This window comes from Drosophila sulfurigaster, chromosome 3 (genome assembly GCF_023558435.1).
Source record: "Drosophila sulfurigaster albostrigata strain 15112-1811.04 chromosome 3, ASM2355843v2, whole genome shotgun sequence".
Classification (NCBI taxonomy): Eukaryota; Metazoa; Arthropoda; class Insecta; order Diptera; family Drosophilidae; genus Drosophila; species Drosophila sulfurigaster.
Window position 1 is genome coordinate 37230544 of NC_084883.1, and position 12333 is coordinate 37242876.

At 36.2% G+C, this 12333-nt stretch overlaps 3 protein-coding genes across 3 annotated transcripts in view; 1 reads left to right on the forward strand and 2 right to left on the reverse strand.

Moving 5' to 3' along the window:
- The window catches only part of LOC133845853 (venom dipeptidyl peptidase 4), a 91698-nt gene that overhangs the window by 27468 nt on the left and 51897 nt on the right, over window positions 1-12333 (forward strand). The gene's annotated exons all lie outside the window — the stretch shown is intronic.
- On the reverse strand, window positions 4574-5840 carry LOC133843645 (uncharacterized). Its single transcript, XM_062277283.1, has one exon. It carries the CDS (start codon window positions 5725-5727, stop codon window positions 5191-5193), a length of 537 nt encoding a protein of 178 aa, XP_062133267.1. The 5' UTR covers window positions 5728-5840; the 3' UTR covers window positions 4574-5190.
- LOC133842069 (uncharacterized) lies at window positions 10778-11423 on the reverse strand. Its single transcript, XM_062274981.1, has one exon. The coding sequence runs from the start codon at window positions 11348-11350 to the stop codon at window positions 10880-10882; it is 471 nt and encodes a 156-aa protein (XP_062130965.1). The 5' UTR covers window positions 11351-11423; the 3' UTR covers window positions 10778-10879.

Sequence of the window (12333 nt, forward strand, 5' to 3'; positions counted from 1 at the left end):
TAAAGGGAATAGTCTAGGTAATTCAATCAATATATGGTGAATAAATTGAACACACAGATTTACCAAAAATTAAATCGTCCACTTTTAATTGATTAACCATAATAATGTTACAGTGTATCAAGAGAAAAGCGAAAGTCAACACTTGCAAATTTTTGTCAATTAACAAGTTGAATGCATTAGAAAAACGTTTGCCAATTCGTTGCGCTTGTGTTGGCTGTCGAATTGAATTGAAAATGGAAATTTCAATGCAACAGATGAAATTCAATTACAAAATGTCACAGGATACCAAACACATGCATAGAAGAGATGTGTGTGTGTGTGTGAAAATATTTGTGATAGGGTAGAATTTATGGAATGTCAGCAACATCATCAAACAGTTTTAAAATACTTGTCGATGGCGACAGCACATCAAACACAATTCCGAGTTCAAAGTAGCTGTCAGCAGCAGCATCTAAACTAATAACATTTCTGATAATCACACGCACATGGACGAGAGAGAAATCTGTCCTAGAATCGAAATCGGAATCGGAATCGGAATCCGAATCAAAACCATAAACAGAATGAGAGTGGAAGAGAGAAATGCGCATTCATAGAAAATCAATTGAATTGAAAACGAGAATGGGAACGTGAAACGTGAACGAAAATGAAATCGAAATTGAAACTGTAGCAAAACGATGATAAGCGGAAGTTTACTGATGAGTTTCACAAAAATTGTGGGCGAACTGAGGGTCGGAGGAACGGTGGGACGGAGGGAGGGAGGTGAATCACCTATTGGGAAATCTGCAGTGTCATTACAGACATTGAGAATGACTAAGTCGGATAATGGACAGAGATGACAGGCCTCTCAATGAACTCTTGTCCAGCGAGCTCTTCTCGTCAGTCAGTCTGCTTATGGTAATCAGCCGCAAAAGTTCTTTTGTTGTCCTTTTCCTGTCCTGTCCTGTCCTGTTCGGTTTTCTTCCTGTCTGCGGACGCCAACGTTGCGCAAGGAATTAGCATTTCAATCAAATCAATTTTATGTGTCTGACTTGTTTTACGCCTCAACGCAATCATCATCATCATCATTGTTTGGATCATTATTATTATTATTGTCAGCATCGTTTGGAACGGTATTGAGAATATATCATTCCAAGTTTTTTATATACGTACTATGTTATATATACACGCATTTGACGAGCCGAAAAGAAATTGTCGAAATTGATTGATTAAATATTTATTCATACGGAAGTGCTTAGCGTGTCCTGGCTCCAAGTCCTGAGAGGACCTGGACAAATTTATGACTGAATTGTCTCTGCGAGCTGCGAGAGATTCCCTGTGGCCCACTTGATGCGTCATTCAGTTGAGCATCAAACGAAAAGGCAAAGGCAAAATAACTACAGATTCATTTAAAGGATTCTTAAACGTAAATAATCTGCTCTAAATGGTTTTGTGAGTACCTAAAGAATTTTAGCTGTCTTAGTAAGTAAATAAAAATGGAAATATGAAATTGGATACTGAATAAATTATATTAAATTGTTTTAAAATTGTTTGTTTTTTTATAGTCCAAAAAAGAGAAGAATTTTATATTCATATGAAGAAAATATGTAATCTTTATTTTTGACTCAAAGAAACTAGAATTCGTTTATTTGATAACTATTTCCATTATAGATTGGACTCAAAAACTGTAGTCAAATGAACTTTAAAGCATATAGAAACTTAAAGTGCCGATCTATTTATTATTTGATATTACCTAAAGCTTGACAGAAACTAAAGCTAGATCAATTTCTATATATATAAAATGAGCTGACATCCAAATTATTCATTTTCTTCAAAGTATGAAAGAAACTAGAATTTCCATATTTTCAAATAAATGTATTTGATATAGTCGTATAAACCCATTAAATGTTCATGAACGAAATTATTCGTTCTATTGCCAAGGCCTCAGCACAAAGCCAAGAGTCTATGTAGATCACAAATATGAAAACAGTTTGACTACAATTTGATTGCATATTTATTTATGCCCGCATGTCCTCGGGACATGCTCCATTCAATTTGTATTAATTTGGCCAACATGTAGAGAGGAGAAACACACACACACTGGCATACACTGAGTCGTCACAGCCTAAACATGGCCAAGAAGGCGCACTTAAAGCAGCCACGAGACCCGCAGGAAATCTTAATTAAACAACTTGCATGGCAAAATCCTTTTGTACAAATGGCCAACAAAGGAGCACCGAACACCGACCACCGCCTGGTCCTTGTCTTGATTCTAGCTTCGTCTTTGGCTCTGGACAAACATGCACACAGCTGTGCTGACGCTGTGTTTTGGTATTGGTATTGAACAAATGCCAACAGAGCTGCAAGCAGAGAAAACATTTTGGCGGTTTTCGACTTTGATTTTCAGCTAAGAGTTCTGTCTCCACAGCAGTCTCTGATGCTGCTGCTGCTGCTCCATTTAGCAGGCATCTCATTGTTGTTTGGCCAACTACTCGTAAACGGGTTTCAAGCAGCCGCTCAATGGCCCTTAACAAATTAGAAGCTGCTCAAAAAGACGACTCTCTACACTCTCAACTCTCGTCTCTCCTCCTGGGAGTGCGACATGAACTGAGCCATTAAAGCAATAATAAATTTTCATGCGCATATCCATCGATGCTTTGGAAAACTCCCATGAAAATTACGCCATAAAATGCCATTTTAATGGCGCACATCAAAGCTCTTTCTTACGCTTCGTATCTATGTGTAAATGTTAAAGTATGCGAATGCTGTCGGTGTGTGTGTGTGTGTGTATGTAATAAATAAAAAGTTGACACTTGCATGACCTGCGAGTTGAAACTGCGAATGGCAACAGCAACATTTTATGAAAGATATAAAAATCGAATTCGAGCATTTCATTTGGCCAATGAAATCGAACACAAAGTGCAAACAGTGAAATGGATCATGGCAACAATAATCGAAATATAGATAATGAAAACACAGATAGATTGAGAGACCTCAAAATAAATGTGATTTACAGAAATACATTTTTTACGCTTGTTTTTATACGCTCGAATATAAGCAGCTTATCTTGGCTAATCTATTCATTGATTATTGATTGTGATTATCTCTTAAAATTCTTATGATTAAATATGTTTGTTCTTCAAATTGATTTTCTTTGTTAATGGAAAATGGAATTTAAAGCTTCATATATTGACTGCCGACTTTGTAGATTAGAGATCTTTTAACTATTTTAGGTCTAATAAACTCAATACTAATTTAGATTCAGTTAATATGGTTTTTTTTTACCTATATAGTATATTTTGAATGTAGTAGTATATTGATATACAAATTAAGAATTCTTCGGTATATTAATTCGGTATATTTTTACAATAATTTTGAGTGTAGTTGTATTTTAGCATACTATTTATAACCTTTGATATATTTTAGTATTTTTCAGTATATTTACTGGGTATATTTTCAGACTTATACCGCACTGTTTTGCTTTTATTGAAAATGGGTAGCGGCCCACTCGACTTGTTTACCATTATTCCAAATTTTTGATTGCAAAATTATTCTTACTAATTTAGTAATCATAAACTTGTATAACAAATTTGCACAAATCGAAATCATTTGTGCTGCGAGAGATGCTTAAATAAGTTCTTTCAACGATGTAATTTTAGTTATCAATTGAATAAGTATTTCTGATGATTTCGTTGTCAGTAAGTAATTTTAAGAATTTCCTATACTCGCCTTTCAATATTTGCTGTCATGCATATTTGATAGTCAAAGAACTTGCGTTCTCTTGTAAGAAACCGTATAAGGAACCTTCATTACCTTTTAGCATTTCCACGTCAGCAAACAATACTCGAGTGTAGAACTCTAGAAAGCTTGAAGAGAACCACACCTCAAATTGCGATACAATGGCAACTTTACCTGCTGTGGGGTGGAATTGTTAAAAAAAAAACAAAAACAAAAAAAAGAACATAAACAAGAAGAAAGAAGCATAACTAAAAGTAAACTTTTCTGTTTCAGTTTCTGTGCATTCACTGAATGCATTCAGTATGAGAGATGCGAGTACTCGCAATCGTTCGTGTTACTTGAAATATGCAAACTTCTGTTTTATGTCCTTGCTGGGGCATCTGCTGGTCAGTTGAGCAAAGGACCTCAGTTGTTGTTATTCTTTTTTTCTGTTGCGTGATTTTCCCCCTTTTATCTTGCTTAGTTAACATTTCGTGTTTTTTTTTTTCTGTTTCACTGTTTTGTTTTTATTTATTTTTTTTTGGTTTTTAAGAAAAATGTTTCAAGTCGAGCGTACATAAAATCACACACACAAACACAGACACACACACATCTATGTATATTTCTTTTGAGTGGCAAGGAGGCTTTAAAAAAGAGAAAAGATAGAAACGAGAAACGAGGAAGCAAAATGAACTAAGTTGGGAATGTTATACAAAAGTTACATCCTGGGCCTTGGCCACTTTTGCATTACATTATGTTGGCAATTTCTCATGTTTTTCTTCATATTTCATCTGCTCTCGGTCTCAGTCTCGGTCTCTGACTCAGTCTCACTCTCAGTATTTGTATCTTCCATTGTCGGGGCCATAAACATGTCGCATAGTTGTTATGATGTTCTTCTTCTTCTTCTTCTTCGTCCTTTGCTCGCTGATGATCATCATTAGCATCATTATTGTTCATAGCCAGGAGAGAACAACACGGTGGAAAAGAACTTGCGCTGATGTTACATGCAACATCATGTTGTATCGTCGACGTCTGCTTCGGCTGTTGTCTTGTCACTCGCGACAGGCGGCAGGGAGGGGCGGCGGCGGGGGCGACAGGCGATGTGAGAAAAGTTTGCCTCATTTTCATGTCAAGTCAAATGAGTTTTGGTAAGTTGGCCGAAGTTGACGCTCACTTAATGGTGACAGTAATTTTTAATAAAAGCTGAAAAGTGCCACGATACTCTTTCTTCGCTCCTTTGACTTTGACTTTGTCCTGTTCACTGTGTGTTTGTGTGTGTGAGGGGCGTAATGAGGGGGAGTAACGTTAGAAACAGCAAAATGTCGATTAACACTCGAAATTGTCAAAACGATTCCGTAGAATTGCTTCACTTTCATCGTACTTGTACTTCTTTTGTTTTAGGGTTTATATTCATATTATTTTTCTCAACTTTTTTTGTTTGTTTCGTTTACGCTTGTTGCTCTTGCTATTGTTGTTTTTGTGGTTGTTTCATCATTTCTATTCATTTATGCGAAAGGATCGTTTAATGCCACTACTCATAGTCTTGGTAGTTGACGAATTGTTTCCCCAATGCCTGCATATCAATGTCTTCGATGACTGCGGCCCCATCAGCATGCGATGCTGCACACGATCCTGTCGCAAGCTGCAATTCATAATACGTTGCGCATGCGCCGTGGTGGCCTCCAATTCACGTCGCAGCTTAATGCACTTGCTGTTCAGATCCACAAAGATGGCGTTCAACTCATTTGAGGTGCGTCCCTCTTGCTTCACTTCGGCACAACTCACCAGACTCAGCAACGATCCTGAAACTTTCGACGATCGCGTCAAACCGAGACCCGATAACGAGGGCGAATTAGGTCGACCGAGCATGGGATCCAGGTGAAAGGGTTTCACATCAATTCGATAGCGATTCGGTTCATTGTATTTGCGATCCAAACGCTGCACTATCCCCACACACTTCAGAAGATCGTTGCGTATCAGTTGGCAGAGTTCGAGGGCTCGATCGATTTCCTGATCTTCGCTTTGGATCATCATTGAATTGAATGTTTTGTGTGTGTTTTCAGTTTTCAAGACGTGTCTCACACGAAACAATTTCTAATGTCATTTGGAATGAATTTCAAAGCAAACTACACAAAATGTTCGAGAAACTTCTATAAAGTTCACAATTTGAATTCGAGATGGAATCCCTTAGCAATCTTAAGCTTGAAAGCTTTTTAACAAACATCAATTCTTTTGAAATACACTTTTTCTTTGTTGAAAAGACTTAAAAGACTTAAAATGTATATAGTTTATATAAAGAATCATTATTTTATTTTTGTTAGCCAAGAGATAATATGAAATATTATATAAGCGTCAACAGAGGAAACCGTCCGTATAAATACCTAGATATCAGAGACTGTTAGAGATAGAGTTAAAATATTTCGATCGCACTTTTAATATTTTCACGCCGCTCAATTTTGTTATAGATTTTTGACACGCCCACTTCCATCTTTAAATCGAATAGCAAGCTATAGTTACTGTTACATACAATTATTACTATAGTCTTTAGATTCCTGATTCCTAATTTGGTTTTGATCAGACAAAAATTTTACGAAGGTGGTTTTATATGGGGAAAAACGAATGTTGCGCTTGGGTTTGGTTGACAATCTGGTATATTTATGGTATATTTTGCATGCAATATTATATCGATGTACCAAATTTGCATAGTCTTCAGAATATATACATAAGTATTCTTTTCGCTCTTATAGAGGAGGCATAAAGTATATATGTTTATATAATATATTCCCGTTTACTTATGTTCCAAAAAGAAATAATTATAGATAGTCAAATGTTTGTCCAGCAACCATAATTGAATCATCAATTTAATACAACTCGCAGCTTAGTTTATTATTCGCATATTTGTTTTTCACATTTCATCATCATCATCAACTGTGGCTTTAAGTTATTAACTCTCGCGTCATGCTGGCTCGCCACCACAATTTGTTGCAACTTCATTTGCGTGCTGTGTGCGAAGGATGGCATTAAAGTTAAGGATGCGCATAATTAAGAGCCGCGCTTAATAAATTAGTTTCTCCGGGGAACAAGACAACGTTAATCCAGTTAGCCACCACTCGCGAATACCCTAGAAAAATGCTGATAAAAAACTGAGGAAATTTATTGATTCAATTATGAAAATACGTGAAGTGAAGTCTAATGCATTAAGTCTGACAACTTTGCTTGAGCAAACTTTGAGCCAGAGTATTTCGAATGTGTTGATACGGGCGAAAGAAAAAAAATTGTGTGTAAAAGAAGAAAAAGTGCCAACATGCAATTTTGAACGCCCAAAGCAGCGCTTACTCGTTAGTATCTGCAGGTTGCCATTGCCCTCGGGGCACTTGAAATAGATACCCAACTGGGGAACTGACTCGGCGACTGTCTCTCGCTTTACTTATGTATGTTTGTCTGTCTGTCTGTCTGTCTGTCTGTCTGTCTGCGCCGAGGGCGGGCAACCTCAAATAGAAAACAATTTCAGCTACGCAAACAGCGCAGCAAAAAGGGAAGCACAAAAATTAAATTGCAAGCGAAATGTGAAAAAGTAAAAAGCGGCAAAAATGGTAAATGGTGAACGGTGAATTGTGAATGGCAAATGGAAAATAGAAAATGAAAAGCATTTCTCTGTTCGCTCTCGCATTTCTCTGTTTTCATTTTGTCGGACGTTGCGTTTGTCAAACATCAGGTGAAATAACAAACAAGCCAAGCCAAGCACTCTCGCACAATAATTTGGAAACATTCAAGCTGTGTGCACAGCCATCGACGACAGCAGCAACAGCAACAGCGACAGCCACAGCATCGTGGCGCTCACTTTAATTAGGCAACGCGGCGTATGCGTAATATACATTCGCACTGGAATAATCAATGACACACCCGCGAACGAAGAAAAAGTGTGTTTGACTTGTGGCACGTATCGCCTGCCAGCGCGGTTGAGGTTGACGTCGACACCTGTGCAGCATGTGGCAGTTGCACGCTGCTGCTTGTGGCAAGTTTTTAAGTAGTTGCATAGTTGAGCCAAATGACTTTTTCCCTAGCTGAGAGCTCAGATCAGCTCTAAGCTTGTTCATGCATAGCTCGCCTGGGTAATGAGCAAAGTTCTGCGTTGCACAAACTCAAGTCAAAGGAATTACATTGAAAATACCTCGAAATTGTTGACGCGTTAACAATTATTCGATCAAATCATGAAAATTAATACAAAAAAAGAGAACAATACAAAAATTGCTTCACTCAGCTGTAAAATGTTCAAGCCATGAGCAAGGAAACAAATATTGTTTTCTTAATAAAAAAAAGAAAACCTTTTCCCTTGCCAGCATTTTGTTTTCTTTTGCCTTTTTTCGTTTTTTTTTTGGGTGGGTCTCAAAAGCGTTAGCTATTTATGCTGTCAATGGCAAAAGTTACTTGGCCAACAAAAAGTTCGCCAGGCGAGTGGCAAAACGTTGATTATAATACGCGCTACTTGTGTTAATATTTCATTTCCGTCTCTCTTCTTTTTTCTTACTTACAGGTAAGCTGCGACACGCTTATATGGTTTTTTTACAGGCAGTATAACAAAAGAAAAAATGGTAAGCTACTGACACAATGTGTAATAACAACTTTTCCGGCTGTCACACATTCTTTGCAAGTGACACTTTCGATGTTGGATTAATCATTTAAAAGCGGACAAAGCTTTATCGATCAGCCTGACAACGAAATGTTTCATTAATCTATGTTTAAGCTGCAAGTTTGCTTAATTTGACAGATTGGAAGCAGAGCTTCAAACTGTCTGAGCAGCTATTGATTTATGGTGTGAGACTAAGTTTGTTGACAGCGCATTAAAACATTTTTACACAAGTTGACTAAATTTGAAATTTAGTATTCTTTGGCTTCTTTAAGTATTTGAATAATAAAATTATAAGATCTGACTTATTAACTGACTAAGCTGTGTCTACTCACTGCTGCAAAATTCCTACAATTTTATTTTATTTTTTTAGATGCTCTTTCTATTTTTAGGTTTTATTTGTTTTGAATTTATATTCATTTGTTGCTTTAAACAATGTCTAAAACTGTCTTAGTTTTATTGTATTTCTTACAATTTAATTTCAACTTAAGTTATGTGTTTAAACTGCTAGATTATTTCTGCTGCTTACAATTATTTTATTAGATTTATTTCTTTTTTGAATAAAACAAAAAATTGTTTTAGAAATTAGCAATCAGAATTTGAGAAATTAGCTCTATGTCATATCAAAATCTGACTTTATTTCATATACAAAAAACCTGAGTCGTAATCACCACTGAAATATTTTTACAATTTAAATTTATTTAAAAAGATTTATTTTTCTTAAGAATACTGCAATGCAATTGTTTTTTTCAACTCTTTTGCTTCTCGGATATAATAACACCAACTGACATTGAAATATATTTCAAATACATAATTTAAGCTTCAGTCGAAGAGACTCTTAAAATATTCTAACAATTTGAACTTAAGTGAATCGATTTAAATTTCGTTTCAATAATGCAATGCGATTGCTTCAATTTGAATTCAAATCAAATTTAACTAGTATTGTAGTTACTTAATGTTTGCTTTCACAACAAACGTTTATTCTTAGTTATTTTGCTTATAACTTAAACTTGAATTTCTCCCCTAAAGTACATTAGCTTTAATCTGCTATTAAAATCGTCTTTGCCATTGTTTTGCCAAAGACATTTGCTCGGTAGTTTGCAGTCATTATGGCTGCCACTTTTGGGAGGTGCAATTGAATAATTGATTTCCTCCATTGTCTGACACACGAAACTGAGCTAAAACGGAAAAAGCAAAGCTTAAAACTATCGATTTAATGGTCTATCAATTGACAGCATCCACGCTTAATCCGACTACTCGTCGAATGCGATGTGAATTGAAGTCAAGAGACATTAAGCCGATTTCGGCAGACTCGTAAAAGCGCTGCTCAATCGCGCCATTGTCGGAGCATTATCGGCTTACTATATGCTTGAGTGGAAGCGATTCACACACACACACACACACACACAGGCACATACATGCACACACACTCGCAATCACATTCACACTCTGCTGTGTCGAACATTGTGAGTTGAGAAGCTGCAACAATTTTATTTTCTAAATTTCTTCTTTTCATTTTCAACTATATTTTGCACTTAAATAAAAAGCTTACATTTCATCGGAAAAGCATTTTAATTAAGACGTAAAGCGGCTTTGCCTTTGACATTACGTATACGCCTTGCATGCCCAGGTCAACTTTTGAGTGAAAGTTGTGCACATATTTGCGCTTAATTTTCGTCACTCACACACACACACGCACACATAGGGAACATAATTGAAAGCAGTTGATTGATTGGATCACATAATCCAGTTAACTAAGGTATCCACAACGCATCCTGTGCGATAAAGGCAACGGGCAAAGAATTTAAAATTGATGTGCGGCTGCAAATGTGATTTATTACAAAATAGGCAAAGCAACCGAAACACACTCTCTGCCCTTGCTTTGTATTGATTATGCGACAAAAATGTGGCACAGCTCAATCATCAGACATTGCTCCTGGCATAATTGATGATTTTGGGTCAAGCAAAGGTTGAGAGTCAACGACATGAAACTACACAAAAAAGGTAAAGTGAAGAAATGCGAATATACAAAATATTGTAATGCATCCTTTATCGAAAGGTCTAAAATTTTTAGCTGCTTGCGGTGACATTTTATTTAGATATTTTCAAGGTAACAAAAATATATAACTAACATTGTATTTTCCGACCTTTAAAATTAGCTTCCCAGTTGATATTCTTCGATAGTTCTGTTTCATTTTTAAATATCTTTTTTATATCTTGCTTCAGTCGATGCATATACTTCATCTTGATAGACCTCTCCCATTATCTCTTCATCTGGCAACTGCAGCTTCAGCCTCTCTAACAACTTTTCATTATGATGTTTTCCCCCTTTTAATATGAGTTTCCTTCGATGTTTGAGCTTATTTATAATCTCTTCCGTAATACATTCTTATTGTAAATTTGTATTATGTAATCTATTCAGCAAGTTGTAGAAATATCGAAATGTTTTGGTTGCTGGCTATGTCATTCTCTTTAAATTTTTAATAGTAACAATAATAACAAAAATATATAACTTTACAATTATGCTGTTTTTCCCCTTTTGTGTCATTAGATTCAACATTAGTTTTCTATATTCCAATTAGCATCCTCCGCTGATTCAGCTTTAGCTTGAAAGATATCTTCTATTATCTCTTCTGAAATATCTTCTTCACCTTCAAGGAGCTCTCCCGTTATCTCTCCTGCTGACAAACTTACTTCACCTTCAGTTCCTCTAATTTGCTCATCACTTAAAGACTCTTCAACTTCAATTCCTTCTGCTAAAACTCTGCCTTCGTCCCCAGTTTCGACTAGTCCCAGCTCTTCCACATTGTTTCTTGCTTCTTCTGCTTCTGCTAATGCACTTTCCACAACCGCCTTCATCTCAATAAGCTCAGCACTCAAGGCTCTAATGCAATCCAAACTGTTGCGCGCTCGCATCAAAGCATTCGAAATGTTTTCCCTCAACTGCTGCTGCTCGATGCGCATATTCGATGCATTCTCTCGCATGCATTGCAAGAGCATCAAACGATTATCGAGGTTGTCTAAATCCATTTTGCAAAATGAAAACTACTTTTTGAACTGCTCATGTTCGATTTCCAATGTATGATTGTTGAAATTGATGGCAACGCCTATTTGTATGATGATTTATGACATTTGCTTAATATAATTAGACGATAAGCGGATTAGTTTTCTAATCAAGTAAATGCAGTTCACACACTGTCACAATAAACATGCAATTATCATTATGAATGATTAAAGTTGGAGACAGTTTTGCATTCTTAGCCTTGTTCCATTTATAATTGATTATCCTGTGGGCAAAATGGGAACACAGAAAGCATAAGCATTTAAGCTTAATAATGTCAAAAGGTTTAATTTCCATTTTAATTGTATTGATGGCGATGGCAATGAGCGTAGTTTACTGAAGGGATTCCATTTTATCTACTTAACTCTTTCGCTCCATCTTAAACCTCATTTGCATTTTGTTGCTTGGGGTGAAATGAGAAATTTTTGAAATGTGCAAAAATGTTAATTGCTCAAAGCATTTGATTTTGGTTTTGTCGCTTCATTTTGGTTTTCCACTACTACTCCACACTTTTCTTGCTTCCTTCCTTCCTTCCTACAGTCCTACTGAATGTCCGAGGGGCTTGTTTGCCCTAATTGGATTAATTGGCATGCTGCGGGTTTGGCTTGAGGTTAGGTCAGTGTCAAAGTGATGAGGGCACTTGGCATTTTCATTAATTTCCCTTCATTTTTCTGCTTTCGCCACGTCTTTGGTATGGTGCAGAAATGCTCAGCTCAGTTTTGACAGAGGTTAAAGTTCACAGAGTATTGCAAATAATAACTTAACATTAATTTAAGAAATTTAAATTTGTAAATGTCATGAAATTTATTCATTCGTAAGTTGAATCCAAATATAAGCTTTACTTTTAATGCTGAGCTCTTAAGCGCTGGTCTTTTAGTTCATATCAAGTTATGCACACAAATTGTCAATGCATAAATATAACGTATACGCAGTGTGCGAAACTAAGCCAACG